This window comes from Notamacropus eugenii, chromosome 3 (genome assembly GCF_028372415.1).
Source record: "Notamacropus eugenii isolate mMacEug1 chromosome 3, mMacEug1.pri_v2, whole genome shotgun sequence".
NCBI lineage: Eukaryota > Metazoa > Chordata > Mammalia > Diprotodontia > Macropodidae > Notamacropus > Notamacropus eugenii.
In genome coordinates this window covers 115840206-115861929 of record NC_092874.1, presented here as the reverse complement: position 1 = coordinate 115861929, position 21724 = coordinate 115840206, and the positions used below count along the sequence as shown (strand labels likewise).

Here is a 21724-nt window from a genome sequence, read left to right as displayed (position 1 = left end):
GTTGGGCATCCTTCCTCTTCTTTCTTAATTGAAATTAGCAGTCCAACTTCATCCAGGAAGCAAGAGCACTTCCGCCATGTTTTATTTGCCTCATTTTCATTTTGATTCCCTGCTGGGTCTCTAATGACAATGGTAGCAACATTTGGATACTTGTTGTGGTTGTGTTTGTCCTTTGTTTTTGAAGAGGACCATGCCATCAGAGAAATGATGACATGACTTGCACTTGACTTTGTTTTGAGGGAGGGAGGTCTCCAGCAGGTCACCAGCCTCACTTTCTCCTCCTGAACCATCTGGGTCCACTGACCAGATATTCCTCAGGATGACTGGAGATGACCCAGGATGCAATGGGAGAACTTGGCATTTTGGGCTAAGGGCTTTTCCCGTACTCACTTAAAGTGAAGTATTGCCCATTCAGTGAAGGCCTCTTTAAAAAGTAGTCAGGGCATGGCCCCTTTAAATAGAAAAGAAAAGCATTCAAGCTGGGAGGGGCAGGAGCCTCAAGGTTGTTGTTTAGAAGAGAAACAGTTATTATTGACTTTCACTCTAAGCCAGGAGGATCCAAAAAATAGCCATTGAGTGGAGCTTGGGACCCATTGTTGTTCAGTCCATGGGCTTCTGAGTACACTGGGTCTAATGTTTTAAGGAAGACAAGGAAGGAAGGGAGGGAGGAAGAAAGGAAGGAAATTTAGCCAGTAAACCTCAAGTTAACCATAGTTATAGTTCTATAGTACTACTCTTTATTCATAATCTGCTTTAAAAGTCTTATGTTAATCCTCTTGTGAACTAATTTGAAGGCTAATGGGTTTTATTCCCATTTTACAGTTAGAAAAACTGAAGCACAGAGCTGAGAAGTGAGACTGTCTGACAAAATAGAAAAAGGCTAAATCTAGAGGGGAAAAATGAGGATCTGAGTTTGAATGGCAGACCTACAAGTCTACAGCATAATTGAGTTTTGAAGCCACTTGAACCATAGTGCTTTCCCTTAAACTAAGAAGAAATTCCACCCCATTCCTCCAGTTTTTCATCTTTTCTCCCTTCAGTATTTCCCATATGTACACTCTGCATTTTAGGTTATTGCCAAAAGCTTGGTATCTCTGTGCTTTCTATCCTTTTGTAAAACAAAAGGAATTTCTGAAGCAGCAGCCCTAGGTAGCTTTTATCTTCTCTACCCCTAATGACTTTGCTTTATAAAATCAACTCCTGAGTGTTCAAGGATTGGCAAGCTACTTTCTAGGTTACTCCTGATTTCTTTCCCTCCTCACTTACTTTTTTGTCTATCTCACTGTTGACTAATGCAAGCGTTATTGACACATCTAGAATATAAAAATCGTTTCCTTGAATTCAAAGTGATTTAAGTGGAACCCTATTGCCACAGTGAACATAAAGGATATTACTTACTTGGGAATCTATTGTTTCTTTAAATACAGTAAATACTTAGTGTACATAATAATTTTTATAGAGATTTCTGTCCATTGTTCAGTTTCTGCTTTCTTGGAATGTAGGATCTTTGAGTCATGGTGAGTGGAAAAGCAGCTGAAGAACATAGTAGTTAAGAGGTCATAGCTGTATTAAATGTTGTAATGCACTTGCATCTAATGAACTGTCAGTATTTCTACCTCTTAATTGTGACCCCGGACTCCTTCACTGGTCATCTCTACTAAGAACCCTAGGGACTTGTGAAAACACCAAATCCATGAGATTTTTATTTTAACAGAATTTGTTAAAACGAGATCAATGAAGTTTCTATGGGCTATGGTCATAAAATGTCCTTCACTGAAAGAACTATGCGTTACAGAGGAATTCGTTAACGTGGGATTTTTTATTTGCGTCCCATAAGTAGAGAAGTATGAGGAAAATATTGTAACTAAAGTCCATTTATTTTGCTCTTACAGTTCAATGGTAATTGGAAGGGGGAATGCATCCCTCTCAAAGGGATATTTTCTCATAACAATAATAAAATAGCACTTTGAGATTTCCTTACAACAACCCTATGAGGTAACATATAGGTAATAATATTTTATTAGTATAGTTATTGCAGGTCAGAACCTGTTGTTATCCAATTTTAATGCATTTTTACTAGAACTAGATTATCAGCCATAGTTTAGAATAAGCTATTAATATTAATAGTTACTAAATTAAGAGCTGAGGGCTTGGAAATTCAATTAAGTAAACATTAAATCCCTAAGACCCTGTGGAGGATACTGGAGGAATCTTAGACAAAAAGGAAGAAAGTACCTGCCCTCATGGATCTTAAATACAAAGTAACTTGAGGAAGAGAATACTAGCCATGGGGAGTAGGGGAGGATGGATTAAGAAGGCTTCCTCTAGGAGGTTGCAATTTAACTGAACCTTAAGTAAAGCTAAAGATTCTGGGAGGCAGGAATGCCTGAATTAGTATAGTCATGTCACCAGAGTGGGAAGATTTAAGTATGTTGTGGAGATGGAATAACCCAACTTGATAGCTGTTTGGATACAGTAGGTAAGAGACAGTGAAGAGTCAAGGATGACTCAGAGGTTCAGAATCTGGCTGACTTGGAGGTTTGTGATTCCCTCAGTAAATAGTAGAGAAGTCTGGAAGAGGGAAAAGTTTAGGGGAGAAAATGAGTTTTGTTCAGTACATGTTAAATTTGAGATCATAGCTGTAGAGCTGGAAGGAACCTTCAAGATTCTCTGGTCTAATCCCCTCACTTTACAAATGAGGCTCAGAGACATTAAGTGATTCCTTCAACATCACAAAATCTGAATTGAGGTCCTTGGATTCCAAGGCCAATGCTCTCTCCTCTCTTAGAAGCATTTAGGATGTTGAGAATGTAAGTAGGTGCAGATGTCCAGAGAGACAATTGGAAAAGTGGAAGTAAAGATAGAGAAAGAGATAAATGTAGCTTTGGGGGTCATCTTTGTAGAAACAAGTATGTCTAATAATAATCACCAAGAGAACACTTAGGGAGAGAAGAGAACAGAGTGTGCAGCAAAATTTTAGGGGCTTTTCCATTTGATCTAGATTATTAGCTTACATTTGGTTGTTATCCACCAAACCTTGTAACAAAGCTGGTAACAAGGAGAAAAACTGATTCATTTAAGTTTATGTTTTCCTTCTTTTATCTAGACCTTTAGCAGATGGTAGGGAGGTTTGGGAAGCAGATCTAGAAGATTAGGGAGGTAAGGAGAGTTTGTTGGTTGGAATGCAAAATAATGAGCATTAAAATTATCTAAAGGCATTCAGCAAAAGAGAAATGGGAAATAAATTCCCTAACTGGACTATCATTCTCTGAATGATAGAGTTAACACTCTTGTTAATAATTCTAGTGAAAGTTTAATGATGAGACCTTTTGACTGTAATAAAGTTGTTGAACTATCTATGAATTTCATCTAGATTGATGAAACGTAGACTGGTTATCTCTGTCCCCCTGTTATCACAGGTGCAAATTGATTCCACTATTGATTTTACACTTATTCATGTTTGATGTATTTACAGTGTTTGCACCTAGAACAAATGTGCAGTAGTAGAATTGCTTTATTATATCACTCAGACAAATTAAAACCCTGAACAAACCCTGTACTCTTTTTTAATTAGTATATTTTATGCATAGTAGAACATAGTTCTCAAAAGCCTTGCTAATGGAGGAACATTAAAATATGTGGAATGATATGTAAAGAAACCATATATACTATAGACCAACTGGATAGATACACAATGTGGATGATGCCTTTTCTAATATAGCTTATAGAAATACCACAAAGGCAAGAGGGCTTCATTTGCCCTGATGTCTTCTGAAATTTTTAGTGTTTCTTTTACATTCAATCTGTTTGAAGGACGAGATTTAAGAATGAGTTATAGATGGAAACAATGAAGCCTACTTATCACAGTATAGTAATAGGTTCCTTGTAAACACTGGTATATCTAACAGCCACTAAGGGTAGCTTCAGGTGAGTTTGAAGAGAAAGGAAACAACAACAACAAAAAGTTATTGGGCTTTTTTTTTTTCCTTTTCACCCTCTTCCTTTTTCACTTTAGGAGGGACCCTACAGTAGTTGCAGCAGCAGCAGTAGTGGTAGCAGCAGCAGCAGCAGCAGCAGTAGGTAGTAGATGTGGTCCTCATCATGATCATGGGCTCATCCTTGTCATTATCATGACAATAATGATTCACATTTAGATAGCTCTTTATAGTTTACAGAATAGTTTTATCATCACAAATAGTATTCCCATTTTACTGCTGAGGAAATTGAGGCTCATAAAAGTTAAGTGACTTGCCCAAAGTCCCATGGGTTGTAACTGTAGCACTGGGATTCAAACTCAGATTTTCTGAATCCAAATTCCACTATACAGAACTTACTCCCTAACAAGCCTTCTTAATTCTAATACCAGCTACACTGCATACTCCCTTGTGGGATCAAAACTTTATTATTACCTTCTAGAAAGTTCAGAAAACCATGTTTTCCCCTAAATGTTAATGGCCATTAGCTGTATGAGCACCAAAGCCTAATTATTATAATCTTGCCCCTATGCTTAATATATGTTTTATAGAAGGTTTTTAGGGAGTCTTCTTGATTTTTGAAAGGTGCTGTCATATTATCTTGAGAGGATCTATAGAGATTCATAATAGCTAGCCTTTTGAAGGTTTTATGTACCTGGGAGAGTCAGTCTCCAGGTTCATAACTTAAACTTAGTATTCTCTTAGAGTGCATTTATATAGGAAAAAAAAATATTTAGATTTTGAGGTAATTCAGCCTGACATTCAATAATCAACTAATAAATTATTCTGCCTTATGACTTAAGAGCTCCATCTTTAAATTGGTAGAGAAGCAGAGTATAAACATAATAGTTTTCAGAAATGAGAGAATACAGAATATTAATTATTCCACAGACTATATGGTGAGTCTGAAATGGGTGTGAGAACAGGCTTCATGGGCTATTAATAGTGACAGAAATATGATGGCATATTATTAACCATCACAAAACATTAATCAATATGTGAATGTTACCAGCTCATCAATTTAGCCCATATAGGGAACATTTGACACAAGAGAGATGGAACTGGAGCTCCTTAGTGTTATCTTTACAGCACACCAGAGGGGTATCTCCCCTTGTTCTCAGAGATCAGAAATTCCACTAGGAAGATTACACATCTACAGATGCCATGCTGTGTGCAGAGGAGTTCATTGTCTTTCCATCCCGTCTTTTCTAACATGCTCATTTCCAGAGCATCTGGCCTCTCTGAACAGTTATCCAGCATGACTGTGTGCAGACTTGGTCTAAGGACCATTCCAGAACTATTTCAAAAGGCATCTTTCAGTCAAACCAGTGAGCCACCGTCTATATCTAGAGTAATTCAATGTGAGAAATCCGAGGAATCCGTACTTTTGTGATCCTTGCTGCTATGGATGACACTAGTTCAAATTCTTGCCACCAGTTAAGCAGAGACAGCCCAAATGTGTTAGTATCTAAATGAAGAGAAAGGGGAAAGAGAAGGATGGACACCTCTCTTTTCATAAGCAGATAAACTGACCTGTTAACTGTTTCTTGGATGTGAAATTCCATCCCCTGCTTCCATGTCTTTGCATAGATAAGGCCCTCATATCTAGAGATCCTTACCTCTGTGCCATAGAATCCCTAGCTTCTAGTACAGCTCAGGTGCTACCTGAATTACTTGTATTTTCTCCATCCTGAAACTCTTTGTACTTACATATTCTATCTCCTCGTTAGAATGTAAGCTCCTTGTGGCTGAACGATGTTTTGTTTTTGTCTTTATAGTCCAGCATCTAGCAATATGCCTTGTACATTCCATTTAATAATGTTTGTTATATCGAACTAAACATGTACTTGTTTGTGGAAGAAATTATGATCAGAATTGAAGCTATTTTGCAGAAAAGATTGTTGAGACGTGGGGAGGATGCAGAGAAAAGATTAAGTAAAATCCCTACGGTAAGAGAGATGAGATATACACAGTTAGTACCGAGAATATGGGAGGTAAGAATAAAGTCCTATCAGAGTTCATACTTCAAAACTTGAATGGCTCTATTATTTAATTGGTGTGGGCATCCTCCCATCCTGCCTAATTCTCCTACTTTTTTTTCTTCTGTAGCTCCTGCATCGGCAGCCTTGCTCTAGGTATTTTTTATATTCCCTGGGTGCCAGTGCAGCATTTGGTCTTTCCATTTTGCCTTGCTCTTGCTAATGACCAGACTAACCTCCTTTTTCAATCATAAATTTCCTGGATAAAACCCTTACATGATTCTTGTAAGCATGTAATCATTGGAAATAGGGTAAAGCCTGTTCGAGCCTGCCATACATCTCTTCTCTGGTTTTTGCACAGATCACCCTCAAATTTTATCCTTCAGAGACTATACTGTTGCAAGATTTGTAACTATGCAGCACCACTAGGAAAAATTTTGTCCTCCCAAGTCATGCCTTTCTACTGAAAAGTAGCTTATGTCATTTAAAATCACTATGCAATTTCTCATATGCAGTCTAACCCAATTTCTTCTTTTTCAGTCTCACAACTTCTCATTTTCCTTCTGCACAGACTGTCCCTGTCGCACATATATGTGGTAATAGACAAATTCATTGGACTTGTCTTACAATTTCACATTATTCAGTTTTATTTATTTTTTGTCTATAGCTTTTCTTATAAGGTTTGTAGGCTGATCCCTTTTGAGTAATCATGGATTTCATTGAGGAAGCCCAAGAATGAGTTTTGATAACTCAAAATCCTCAATACCCAAATGAATCGCTGATTTTTACTTATATTAATTCCTTCCAATGGTGGAGAGCAGTGGTGTCAAATTCAAATAGAAAGAGATTCCTGAGGGCTGCATATCTGTTTAGAAAACCACTAATTAATATTATATCTGTTGTACTGTATTTTTATTTCTTTTGTCAGACATTTCCCAATTATATTCTAATCTGGAGCTACAGTGAGGTTGACCCCTCTGATAGAGATCACTCACAGCCATCTATCTATACCTGCCCATGATATATGACTCCTATCAATAAAAACCCACCAAACAGCATATACTAAGTCCTGAGAATGAAAAGACAGCAGGAAAGATTTCAGGAACTTACATTCTAATGGGGGAGATAACTTGTTCACCTATAAGTGTATACAGGATATATACAAAGCTCTTTTGGAAGGAGTACACTAGCAGCTAAGAGAACTCAGAAAAGCCTCTCTGTGAAGCTGCTGCTTGAGTTGAGTCTTGAAAAGAAACCACAGAATGGCTAATGCAGAGATTGGTTTTGTGTTACTATACATATTTGGAATGGGTTTTATTATTCTTACCCTCTTATTTTGTAGGGAATGGCAGGAAGAGGGAGAGAATTGGAAATTGGAGAAAAATAAAAGTCTATAATAGAAATGAAATAGTCTAAAATCTTTAAAAAAAAAAAAAAAGGAGAAAAATAAACAGAAAGCAAGAATTCTAAGAGGTAGAGGTGAAAAGAGAGGCCATGTTTCCCAGAGGATAACTGGTGCAAAGGCAGAGAAGCAGGAGATTGTATCTGTAGATTGTTCTATCTACAATAGAACAGCATGGCTTGAATGTGTGCCATCAGAGAAATGATAACATGATTTGCACTTGACTTTGTTTTGAGTGAGGGAGGGCTGTGCAGGTCACCAGCCTCACTTCTCCTCCAGAGCCATCTGAATCCAGTGACCAGATATTCATCAGGATGACTGGAGATGACCCAGGATGAGGCAATTGGGGTTAAGTGACTTGCCCAAGGTCACACAACTAGTGAGTGTCAAGTGTCTGAGGTGAGATTTGAACTCAGGTCCTCCTGACTCCTGCACTGGTGCTCTATCCACTGCAATACCTAGCTGCCCCATGGCTTGAATACAGAATGCAAGAAAAGGAGTAAAATGCCAGGAGACTGAAAGGGTAGGGAAGGTCCAGGTTCTAGAAAGATTTGAATGCCAAATAATAAGAGTTTCTCTTTGACTCTTATGGTAATAGGCTCTAGAATCTGTTATGACATGATCAGAATGCACTTCAAGAAAATCATTTTGATAGCAGGGTAGAGGATTGATTGGAATGGGGAGACACTTGGGGCAGGGAGAGCCAAAGGAGGCTGTTGCTATATTCCCCAATGAGTGGCGCTAAAGACCTGAACTAGAATCATGATTGTGTGAGTAGAGAGGAGACACACAGGAGAAAATATTGGTGCAAAAAGAGCGACAAGATTTGGCCGGTGATTGGTTATGTGGGGTGACAGGACGGTGATCCTGAGCTGGCAGACCTGGGGGACTGGATAGGTTCCCCACAAGGAGTCCACTGAACGTGCTGATCCCTTCCTAGCTTCCTCTTAATATTGAAGGTGTACAAGTGGACCACAGAGGCTTTCCTCAATCTTACTGCAGGACAAGGGTATCTTCTATTTTTTCTATACTGAACATGAATCCTGCTGATGACATTTTGTAGTTCTATGACAAGCAGTTTATAAAGTGCTTTGTAAAGTTTGAAGTGGTGTTTGTATAAGTAGTCATATAATATATATAATATTTATATATATTATATATAATAATATATAATAAAATAAATGCTCTCAAGGAGCTCACAGGCCACAGACAGAATTAGTAGCTTTTATTATATGCTGTGCTTACTTAAGTGTAGGTCTTATCCCCTACTGGATTGCTAGTTCCTTATAGCCTTCTATAGTGTCTTATCTAATCTTCATATCTCCCCCCAAAAGTCAAGCACTGAGTTATTTGTTTAATTTAATTGCATGGGTCTCTGAGTCACTTAGTGAATAAACTGCTCCCCTGAGACACTAGGAGAAGTGACTAAACTCTTCATCTAGGCGGATATTCATTAAACACATTGCTGAATGGTAACTGTGCCTAAAAAAACCAAACTATACAGCCCTTTTTGCTTCTGGCCTGACCCTGACTTCTTTATTCACCCTGGAAAATCTAGTCAGGTGTTTGTTAATTTCTTAAGCTGTTCTTTGATTTGAGATTTTATAGAAATGCAAAATATTTAGTTACACAGTTCACAAGAAATCAAATTTAACATTAAAATAGTATCTTGCCAGCAAATGGCTAAAATTAGCCTGTTGATTTTTTGTTTTGTTTTGTTCCCCCCTCACTCATTTCTCTTCCTGACCTAGTAGCTAAATTACTATAACTACATATCATTTTAGTTGGTGATTAGATTTGTGCCAAACCCTTGAGGAGGATTATTTGGAACAAAGGAAGAAAAAAAAAGAATTCTGCTATTTTCCCTTAGGACTGAAAGAGCCTATTCTCTATATTTTTGACCCATGAGACTTAAGAGAGATGGAATTGTGATTCTTTGGAGAATTACCTGTTTTCTGCTATGTACTGTCTGCTGGCAGGAACCTAAAGCTTAATATCTTGGCAGTCCTGGGACTTGCTCAGTCAGTATTAACATCAAAGAATATGTACTGAGAGACTTAAGAGTGTGTTGCATTGAGCTGTGCCATGTACTGAGTACAGGTGTTGCCTCAGATTCTAAGAAAAAATACTTTCCCTTGTGGGAACATAGAAAGTAGCTGTCCACTTTTACCTTCGTTTTGTATTTGCTTTACTATTCAACAAGTGGCCTTGCATGAAGCTTCTATTTTCATCACTATCTCTATTTCTAGCACTTCTTTGATAATGATGATTGATTTTCATAATCTTTGGAGTTTTAGTTTCGGTAACATTGAAGATGAATAATAACCTTGATCAATAAAATTCTTGGAAACCGTTGGGTGAAAGGTTTTATACAGTTTTTAGGAGGATGGTAGGAATAAAAATTTAAGTTTCATTCTTGTTTTGATAGTACTCATTGAAAAATTTATCCTTCTAATATTTGGAGATTCCTTTGTAAAGATTAATTTTTCTTTGGCGTTGGATCACTCAAAGAAACATCTACCCAGGAAAAAGAGAAAATGAAAGAAGACTGTATGTCTTGATCATGACATGCCGTTGCCTTTGAGTTAGGCAACCAACTCAAAGTCTCCACATATATGTGTAGTAAATGTGGCAGTGATCTGGGCATAGAGCTGAATGGAAGAGAACTTCAGGATGTATGTAATTATATAGCATTTCCAAGGATGCAAGCTTCTTGTTACCCCAAAATTGTGTATTTCTAACAGCATTGTTTTTCAAGGGATACTGCATGATTATAATTTTTGAAGCACTATCAACTTGGAGGAATCAAAATTACATTTAACCCAGGACTACTTCAAGGGAAAAGGACTAAGTCTAAGTATGGTACTAATAGTAATGTGTGTCCAAGAATTGTCATAAAAGACATTAGCAAGGACATGGGTGAGCAAAAAAAGAAGTAGGACAGTCATGGAGTAAAAATGAAGACTAATGTATGGACAGACCAACATCTATACCTATAATATGTTTCCAAAGTTAGAGGGATAGTCTTATCCAGAAGATCAGATAATATTCATATTTGGATTGGTTTCAAGCTACATGGGTACAAGGACTGTTCACTCTGATGAGATGAGAGAGCCATCAAAGTATTAGGAAAATGAATAATTAATCAGATATGTAGTGTGCTGAAAATGGGGAAATCAAGAAAGGGTAAAGTAAGATATGGTTCCTGACCTAAAGGATCTTACAGTTCAGTTAGAGAAGTAAGATATAAATGCATGAAAAGCTGATTAGCAACTGAAGCCTGTCTGCCATATCATATTGAGAGACTAAGAGTTTAAAAAGATTTCAGATATAACATGGTAAGAGGCAGCGTGGTGTAGTGGATAGAAGTCAGGAAGACCTGAATCTAAGGCTTACATCAGACACTTACTAGTGGGGTGACCGGCAGCAAGACAGTTAACTATGTGAGCCTCAGCTTCCTCTTCTGCAAAATGGAGATAATAATATCTCTACTACTGACCTTCAGAGTTGTTATAAGGTTCAAATGGCATACTGTATGTAGAGCTTTTTATAAACTTAAAATGTGAGTTATTATTATTAGCTAGTCCAACCCTTATGTGTTATATGCCCTTATAAACTCAATGCCAAATCCTATCTGCTGTTAACTATTAAATGAATATCCAAAGGTAATAAATAATAGAAGATTTCAGAGAACAGAAGAATCATTCTGAACTGGGATGATCAGGGAAGGAAGGCTTGTGTTAGGGATAGGCTTTGAGAAAGACAGCTATGATTTAGATCAGAGATTGAGGCCTGCAACACTCCTCAGTGTGCAGGAATTGAAATTAAAATGTAATTGGAAATTATTTGACAAAATAAACAAAAACACAATAGAACATAGATATTATTAATGTGTGGTTTTCTAAGCCAACATGTGGCCTACCGCTTAGTGACCCCCCATTTCTGTTTTAGATAGGTGATTATGAGAGAGAAGGGAAAACTTTTCAAAAAGGGGAACAACATGAGTAAAATCATGAAGACAAGGGTGATGAGTAGACCATTTGCATTGGGGGGGAAATGGTTCATTTAGGGAAGTAGCCAGAGATAAGACTGGAAAGTTAAGTTGAATCTAGTTTGTGGAGGGCCTTGGGAGCTGGACTAAAGATATTGAGCATACTTCTCTAGCTAGAGATCTTTGCTCAGGGTAGTTGTTTTACAAGATTGATTAGAAAGGAAAAGACAGCCAGGAAATTATTGTGATGTCTAGGTAAGAGGAGATAAGCACTTATGAGTGATGGTAGAGAAATGGATGGAGATAAAGATCATCAGGACAAGCTATTCCTGTGGAGGAGTCAGCCATCTCCACTCACTGTCAACCAGCTGCCACCCATGGGACTAGCAAGCTAGCCTAGCTTACAGTAGCAAGGCAGCCTGTGAGAAAGACAAGAGGCAAGTCAAAGCACCACCACCACCTTGGCCACCATCTCCCTTGGATTGGAGTGGCCCAGGTTCCTAAACCCAAAAGCCTTGAGAAAAGGGATGCTTCTAGCCTTCAGATGCGGCCCTGGGAAACAGCCCATGAAGAGATGTGGCCTGGTTTCTGCAGATGCTACAACCACAACTACTAAAGACAAAGAAAAGATATTTTTGCCACCAAAGTCCTTGACCTTGTCAATTCTATTCAACATCAAAAACTGATCATTTTAGCAGAGGAAATGATGTTAAGGAAGAGGTATCGCCTTTACTTCACTGCTGTGCCCTAAACACCTTAGGACATTTTGCATCTGATTTGCAGTTTAAACTAGTGGTGCAGAAGGTAGGGTATGAGACCTGGAATCAGGAAGACTTATCTTCATGAGTTCAAATCTGGCCTCAGACACTTCACTTAATCACTTTTGCCTCATTTTCCTCCTGTGAAAATTTCATTCCTGTAAATTAAGCTGGAGAAGGAGATAGCAAACCACCCCAGCAACTTTGCCAAGAAAGCTCCAGATGGGGTCACGAAGAGTCAGACATGATTGAAACAAATGAACAGCAGCAGCAGCCTGTGTTGTCTTCCACGTTGGACCGTGAGCTCCTTGTGAGCAGGGAATAAAAACAGAGGCCTTGACTCAAAGACCAGGGCTCTTTCTACTATAACTGCCAGACAGCTTCTGATATGTCTACTAGTTCCTCCAACTGCCTGCTGGATATTTCCATTGAGATATTTCTCCATCTTTTTAAAGGATCCACACCAAAAACTAAATTCATTATTCTTACCAACATTAGCTCTCTGTTTCTGCTTACCTATTTCTGTAAATGCTACAGTTTCCCCCTGCTCTGGCTCAGCATTCCCGTATCAGCTTTGGCTCCACCTTCTCCCTCAGGGCTTTCCCTAAAAACTAACTCAGTGCTTCCTATTCTCGGTTTCCTTGATAATGCAAATCCAATCAGTTCTTTACACATGTATCTGTTGCATATTCGATCGACTAAGTGAATGAATCAGAGACTCCATTCAGTGAGAGAAGGAATCTATGAGGTAATAACATCTCAGGATCTGAATGTGAATTTTTAAGCCCTGTCATTACATCAGCTCTGACAGAAATATAAATTTCTTATGATTGGCTCTGGAATTTCATCTCCTGTTGGTCAGTGTAGGAAATTTACAGTGAGGAATTTGTTCTACCAGTGCAAACCATCATACCTCTGTAGCTTGTCATCTTCAGGTGTTGCCTGAAGCACTCAGTTTAAGAGACTTGCCCAGAGACACAAGACCATTGTGTTTCAGACCAGGGACTTAAACCCTGGTCTCTGACTCCAAAGCTGGTTCTCTATACATTATTCAGTAAGGAACACTAAGAAACAGAAATATGCCTACTTTCTTTATGTCCTCCTGAGTTGTGATCCAGAGCATAGGTCACTAAACATCCAGTACTTTTGAAATTCTGTCATCAGAGTAGGTACTCCTAATTCCTCCATGCCATGGGACTAGGGTGCTTAACCTGGGGTTCACAGACCCCTCAAAGAGTCCTTCATACAGTACATGATCTGAGGTCAGAAAAAAAAATAGACTTTTATTTCAATATATCTTATTTCCTTTTAAAGCTTAAGTATTTTGTTTTATGCATTTTAAAAATTATTCTGAGGAGTTTGTAAACTTCACCAGATAGCCAGTGGGATCCATGACACAATTATGAGATGGTTTTATGAGTTACAAAATTTCATCACCTGCATTTTGGTCACCTTTCTGATGATGAGCTTCTCCATACTTAGCCTAGACTGATCCTTAGATGAAAGATGTACAGTCCTTTGCCAGACTCTCCTCCAAGCTTTTTCAATTTGTCAGGACCTTAACAGAGCTTGCATTCTGATGTCCTAGCTTTAAGAAACCCAATTCATATCTATGCCATGATGAAGCATCCAAGGAAGGCATTGATGGAGGAAAGGATGTCATAATTTTGTGAAAACCTGAAAAGGAATCATAAAATTTTAGACCTAGAATGGACTCGGGAGAGTGGTCAAATGTTTCCAGGGAGGAAATTATATGAGATTATTCTTTGACAGCTTTCTGTCTCCTAAAAAGCTTAGATTCAATGGATTAACCTCCATTTTCTTGCCACAACTATCTTTCCCTTTTCAGTTTTTCACTCCCACCCCAGTTGGGACCAGTACATAATATAACAAATTCAGCTAATACTGCAGCAGATGCACAAGGACATCCTTATATGGATGGATTAAAGAAGTCGCACTAAGTTGCCATTGAAAGCAGAGCAGCTGCATCCTTGAAAACAGATGCTCTTCTGGGGCTGAATGAGCCCAATTTTGACTAATTTTAAGAACTAAACAGATTTAGGTCTTGTTAATATTTGGATGTGGAACCACCTGAGACTTCCTAATGTCCTCAGCTGATTGCTTCTCCATGGCAGCTAGCATTCCAGTTTTCCTGAAAGGTGTTCTGTATTTAATGTGCCATTGGGAGGGGTCAAATGATTTGGTTATTATCTGAAAGGAGAGCTCCAAGTCCCTTGATTTCAGCAAGATGGACTACATGTGGGCTCATTACATGGAACTCCTCTTGGATCAGAACATTTTATAGGGTTTATTACTTGGGCTCTATGGAGTAGTCAGCAAAGTTAAGGTCGAAACTCTAAAATTGCACTTCCATTTCTGAATACAGAGGCATTCCAGGGGAATAATCCGAAAGTACTACTACTTTCTCATTAGTCTCACTTATTTGTGGAAGGCACTTGGAAGGAAGAAGTTACAAGGGCTTATGTCCAGGACAGCCTGATGTCTTCAACAAACCCTGAGCTGTGATAAATCATTATCAACATCTATGGAGTAGCCCTCTTTTAGAGCTACTACTACCTGATGGGACTCCACAAAAATTTTAGTGACCTCAGGAAAAATTTCCTGAATCTTCTGAATGACCATGATGATAATGACAAACAGCTCACATTTCTATAGCTCCTTATGGTACTTGGTATATTTTCCTAATGATTTGAAGTCAAAGGACTTAGACTGAAGACCCAGCTCTATTACTTAGTCCATCTGTGGCCCTGAGCAAGTCATTTCCCTTCTGTGAGCCTCAATTCCATCATCTATAAAGCAAGGGAGCTCTTATTGGGGGTTCTTAACCTGAGGTATGCAAATTTGTTTTTTTTAAAATATTTTGATAATTATTTCAGTGTATTTGGTGTCCTTTGCAAGCATAGATATTTAATTTTATGTGTTTTAAAACATTATTCTGAGGAGTCCGTAGGATTAACTAGGCTGCCAAAGGGTTCCACAAAACAAAAAAGATTGAGTCACTGTACTAGATGAGCTCTAAGAACTGTTGGCTCTAAATCAGTAATCATAAGTAATTAGTACTTGTTATCCAGATGAGGTTCACAGATGTTTAGTGACTTGCCTGAAGTTGCACAGTTAGTATCATCTTTATAATCGGAACCCAGATCTTCTGACTCCAGAGCTTGTAATTTTTTTTTAATTAAAAACATTTATTTTCTCTCTCCCACATCTGTTCTTCATGGAAAATACAAAAACTAAAAACAAAGCCTTTGTAACAAATATGCCTTGTCAAGCAAAACTAATTCCTACATTGTCCCTGTCCAAAATATATATGCCTCATTCATACCTTGATTCCATCATCTTTGTCAGGAGGTGGGTAACCATCAATGGTCCTCTGAAATCATAGCTGTTACGTTGATCAGCATCCTTAAGTCTTTCAAAGTAGTTTGTTTTTACAAGGTTGTTGTTCTTGTATACATTGTTCTGCGTTGTTCTCTGATTCTGCTCAGTATACTTTGCATCAGCTCATAGAAGTCTTCTAAACTTTCTTTGAAACTATCACTTTCATTAGTTCTCATGGTATGACAGTATTCCATTGCATTAACATCCCATAAATCATTCATCTATTCCCCAGGTTCCAAACATCCTCTTTGTTTCTTAGTTTTTTACCACCACAAAAAATGACTATAAATATTTTGGTCCCTGTAGATCCTTTTCCTCTTTCTTTGATTTCTTTGGTTATAGAGAGAACCTGTACTTTTCTAATTACACCATGCTGCCCTCTCAGCTTTGTTGTCTAAGGGTGAGTTTCCACCCTCTTGACCTCTTGGCCACGTCTTTAAATCAGAAAGGAGATTTCAGCCTTATTTATTCTCCCTCCTTCACAAATTACACAGCTGGACCCCACTAATATTCGGCATTATGACTACTTTAAAATAAATTAGTAGTGAAGAAAAAACATTGTAAATGCTTGTGTGAACTTTAAATCAGTTGATTCTATTTTACATAGAATAGATGTGTAGTAAAATACTAGCATAAAATTCTGTGCCTGGAATTCTCCTCCTCACTTCTTAGATTCCCTGGTTTCTTTCAAAGATCCACTCAAATCCTACCTTCTGCAAGAGGGCTTTCTGAATCTTCATTCGACCTTCCTATGCAACCTAGTTGTTTTTCCCATTAGAATGTTCACACTTTGAAGGCAGAGACCACTTTTTACAAAGTCTTTCCTCAACACTTAGCACAGTCCTTGGCATATTATAAAGTGGTTAATAAATGTTTATTGTCTGACTAATGTCACTGTATTTAAGGAACAGCTAATACTCCAGTGTGCTGAAACAGATTATCTATGTGAAGGGAAGTAGGTTGGAAAATCTATTTGGAGCCAGATTGTGAAAGGCCTTGAATGCCACCTGTTTTCCAGCTTTCTCTGTGCAAAGCCTGAGAGAAGGAGGAAAATCATTTTCCTTGAAGCAGTTTTCCTACTGGAGAAATAAAAATTTTCAGTGTAGCCCAGTATTTGACAAGCAGTGCCAGAAATCAATCCCTAGATGCTGAAAACCCTAGAATTTTCAGCCTCCTGTGTAAATGAGCTGTTGGAAAGAACTTTTGTGCATCTTCATTTAGCTAACTCTGCTGCCCAATAGTAATTATGGTTTGAGTCAGATTTCTATTACTGAATTTCAGAGTCCTCAACACACTGACAAAAAGCAAGCCCCTCCCCCATCACTAGAAAAATTAGCAGTTTCCAGTCTTGCCTGACATCTCCATCTTTGACAAGGTCCTGGCACAGAATTGCACAGGTTAGTTCCTTCTCCAGTCTAACACCCCCTTCCTGAAATTCTACCTTTCTCACACCTACACCTTCAGCTTGACCTGTGTTCTGTGTAATAGCTGAATATTAGTTTTCCCTTAAATCTCCAAAAACCCTGGAGTGGTTTTTTCCTTCTATCAGAGAGTTAAGAACCTACCCTTCCTTCCTCCTCATCCCCTCCCTAGAATAATGTAGAATAATGTTAACATTGGAAAGAGAATACAGTGTCACAAATCCAGTCTCAGATGGAAAATAAAGTGACACAATCAGACCTATGCTGTACATACCACCTTAGTCCCCTGACACATTATAGCCAACAATATGCACTTGTGAATGTATCGGCTAGATAAAGGATTCTGTGTGTAGCTGCAGGGCAGAGATTTTCTATGTGCTAAGAGGATTAAATGTGCCTGAGCCCCAAACCTTTGCCTCCTTAGCTCTACGGTGTAGGCATATTGTATCTAACCAGATTTTTTTTGCTGTGGACGTATGATTTCATCAGTTTGGTGAGTTCCAAATGTGGACAGTCCCCCCATCTGTGCACATGAGTAATGTGTTTGTAATTCATTGTCTTAGGTAGTTGCCTGGGGCACTGAGAAATTAAGTGGGTTACCCATGATCAAAGAGTTAACTGTGCCCTCATGATTACTTACCACCCCCTCTTCCTAGCTAACTCCAAGGCTGGCCCTCTATCAGAGACACCTTGCTACCTCTCAGTGCTGTAACAAATGAGGAGTAATTCAGTGAGGAAGTGTGCAAATATATTTTTACACACCAATTTTATAATTATAATAATCATATTACTTAATTTTTAAATAGCATTTATGTGCCAGATACTGTGCTAAGCACTTTACAATTATCTTATTTGATCCTCACAACACTCCTGGGAAGTAGACGATATTATTATCCTCATTTTCCGTGAGAAAACTGAGACAGAGGTTAAGTGACTTGGCCAAGGTCACATTGCTAGTAAGTGTCTGAGGTCAGATTTTTAACTCAGTTCTCCTGACTCCAGGCCTGATGATCTACCCATTGCACTACCCAACTCCTAGACACAGCTTTTCAAAGTGCCTGCTTCTGGTGTGTCTTTTTATGATTTTGAACATTAGTTTCCTCTTCTTTGAAATAGAATAATAGACTGTAAACTACCTAGCTAACAGTATTATTGTGAAGGAAGCATTTCATAACCCAACCCTGTATAAATATTAACTATTATCTTTAGGACTGTGTGAATTTCCTAGGTCGTGTTGCCCTGGATACATATATTTGTTATGTGTTTGCGGTGTAGAGCTATGGAGGGTAACGTTTCAAGCTCAATTAGCATTTGAGTTTGTTAGTATTGCCCACAGAAAATTTTTGGCCTGCAACTACACACTGCTCTTTTATCTAACCTATAGATTTACAAGTGTACATTGTTGGTCTTTATGAGGTAGGGGATCGTATAAAGCTTATGTCTAATCTAACCTGTAGACTCAGAAGTGTACATTGTTGGTCTTTATGAGGTAGGGGATCGTGTAAAGCCTACATTTGATCATGTCACTTGCTTCCTGTTGCTTCATGTTTCCTTTTGTTCAGTGGCTTCCGGTCTTAAGGATATCCTCTGTTTACCTATTTACAATCTAACTCCAGCCCACCCAGTCAGAATTATCTCCCTGTACTCTCTCTCCCATAATCTATATTCCTGACCAATGGCCTACTTGATATCTCCGGTTCAGAACATTTCATCTTACTGGTTGTCCCCCCTGCCTGTAATGTTCTCTCTTCTTACCTCTGCTTCTTTGAATCTCTTGTTACCCCCAAAGGCTAAATTTCAACACTGTCTCTTACAAGAGACTTTGCCCAGTCCTCTTATCCACTATGTGCTTCCATCACTACTACTCCCCCAATATACTTTGCATTTAGTTTTTCTTTATTTTGTACGTACTTATCTGTGTATATGTTGTTTAGCCCTGGTAGAATGCAGGCTTCTTGAGGAAAGGGACATTTTTATCCTTATATCCTCAGTGCCTAGCACATAGTAGGCCCTTAATAAGTACTTGAATTGGAGTTCAGTATAACCCAACCCCAGTAATGGTATTGAAATGGCAACTCAAAATTCAGGTCCTTCCCACCAGGGATGACTCATTTACTTCATTTTTGAATGTGAACAAAAATGTTGTGTTAAAAGAAACATATTGAAAGAGGAACAAAATTTTGTAAATAACAGTCAAATACATCCTTCAGATCATAGCACAGAAATGTTCTGTAAAAATGATGCATGTGTATGCATGTGTCTTATGTCACAAATCTTGACTGCAGTCACTCTGAGCAGATTCTAGTCTGCCAGTGCTGTTTCTTCCTGTATTTCCATTTGACATTTAGGAGCTAGTTAATTATTTTGGTTGTCTCTGTTTGCCCTGTTCAAAATTTCTTTACTCAGTACTGTCTCCCATTTAAAAAATACTTCATAAATTTCAGTGAGCCCTAAGGAGTTCATAAAGCAGCTTTCTAATCAAGCTTTGGGTTTAATGCTCAGGGTTTTTTTCAGTAGCACACTATGCCTTCACCATAGATTAGAGCTAAATTAAATACATCACTAGCTAGTTTCTTTACTGAAATACTTTCATCCTACTTGTTACAGTATGAACTCAGCTGCTTCTTTAGACCTGTGCCTTTCTTTGTGGCAGTTCCTTTTTTAACATTTCATTTATTTATTTTTAATTTTCAACTTTCACTCCTATAAGATTTTGAGTTCTAAATTTTGTCTCCTTCTCCAAAACGGCATGCAACCTGATATGGGCTATACATGTACAATCACATTAAACATATTTCCACATTAGTCTTATAAGAAAAAAGAATTAGAATCAACGGGGAAAGCCACAAGAAAGAAAAAAGCAAAAAAAAAGGAGAGAAAAAATAGCATACTTCAATCTGCATTCAGAATCCATAATTCTTTCTCTGGATGTGGATAGCATTTTGCATCATGAGTGTTTTGGAATTGTCTTAGATCACTGCATTGCTGAGAAGAGTTAAGTCTATATAAGTGGGTCATCTTACAGTGTTGCTGTTATGTGGAGTGTTCTCCAGGTTCTGCTCACTTCTGTGTCAGTTTCTTTAACTTTTAAATTGGTAGCTGATCATTTGTTTACCACATAAAATGTTGATTTTGCTATTATTATTATTATTATTGCTTATCATCACCATTATTAATAGGAACAGGAAAGATAAGAATTTCTTAGCAAGATGTTTGGAAACTGTTTAGGGGATTAAAACCCTTTTGTTATTAAAAAGAAAAGAAAAGAAAATGCTTTTGATAATGAAGCTAGTGTGAATCCCAGAAATGGAAACAGGATTTCTGTCCTATTGCTAATTCCTGTCATTTATACATGTGTAGCTTCTTTAATTCTCTATGCTACAGAAAATGCATCCAGAATATATCACATAACAAAGGAGTCAGGAGGTTCATTGAAAGACCTCAAAATCTTAGTAAGCCAAGAATTTTCACTTGTTTTGATATGATATAGAATAATAATAGAGAGAGTGTAATATCACGCATCTAGCCTCCAGTAGATACATTTGGGATGATACAAAGGTGAGCAGTGGCTAGTAATGTCCATTGTTAAGTCTTGTTTTCCCTTTTACATCAACTGCCTTGAACAAGGCTCAGCTTTTAACATTGTTTGCTATCATCTTTTCTTTTTTCTGTCTTCCCCTTCTTCTTGAGGAAGAGCATGATTATCCTACATAACCCAGAGGCCTGGACAATATAAGGCACTGTCTATCTCTAGCCTTGACAGGATCTTGAGGTTGATCACTCATCCAGAATGCTTGCCAGCATTGTGGAGTAGGGCTACAAACAGATGCTGGGCCCTTGCCCTTCCAGAGGAAGCATGCCTGTTTTTGTCTTTGAGTCCTCCATAAATATCACATAGTAGACACTTAATAAATGGAGTTCAGTGCATACCAGTCTCTGTAATGGCATTAAATGAAAAACACCCTGAAGTTCAAAGTAGCAACTCACTGGATCTTGAGCATGTAGGTTTGTGTGACCCTATGTGGTTCTCACTTAATTTGAGCCTATCAGACTTGCTTCACTGTCTAATCATTTGCTAAAACAGTCGTTTCTTCATGTACTCTCAGTGCCTCATATATTCATAGGAAACCAAACTTGTCAAGACAGTGAGGAGAGATTTGAGAAAAGATGTCATGTTTATTTGTTTGTTTGTTTTTTTAAAAAATTGTTTTTACCCACCAAGTGAAATTGTTCATGTTTTTATCATTTCCCTTTCTTTCAGTGCCCTCCCCTGGTCAAGATAACCTCATGAGCTTGGATCTCCCTCCAGGGTCGGAACAGATCATGCAGACTCTCAGTGAACTGGCCAAATCTTTCCAGGAAATGGCTGACCGCTGCCTGCTGGTTTTGCATTTGGAAGTCAGGTGCGGCTGTGGGCAGGAGTCCTTGTCACGTTGAATGCATTAGGAGTCACATGTCACTCGTTTGTTTCTGAGGGAGCATTTTATGAGTCCTTTTGGATATTTTCATAAATTTTACAGAATGACAGAGTCTCTCTCCAAATTGTGCTTACATGTATGCAAGGCATTGTACTAAATAGTATTTGAGATGTGCAGAATAAGACTCTCCCCTACAACATGCTTGGAAAGAGAAAACTCAAATATGAGCAAAGTTAAACAATATGAAATAACAACACAAGAAACTCCATAAAGGCTGTCCATGATTCATTATCAAACAGGTGAAGGAGGATTATGAGTCCTAAGGAATGAGATATTAATGTTGGCCAGATTAGACCTTCTTCATGAAGGAGAAAGGATT

General features: G+C 38.1%; 1 protein-coding gene across 4 annotated transcripts in view; it reads left to right on the top strand.

Moving 5' to 3' along the window:
* Positions 1 to 21724, top strand: part of EXOC4 (exocyst complex component 4) — a 945346-nt gene that overhangs the window by 843371 nt on the left and 80251 nt on the right. For all 4 annotated transcript variants that reach the window (XM_072650117.1, XM_072650119.1, XM_072650120.1 and 1 more), the window contains one exon: positions 21189 to 21330. In XM_072650117.1, coding sequence (XP_072506218.1) covers positions 21189 to 21330 — 142 coding nt within the window. The remainder of the gene's footprint in view (positions 1 to 21188; positions 21331 to 21724) is intronic.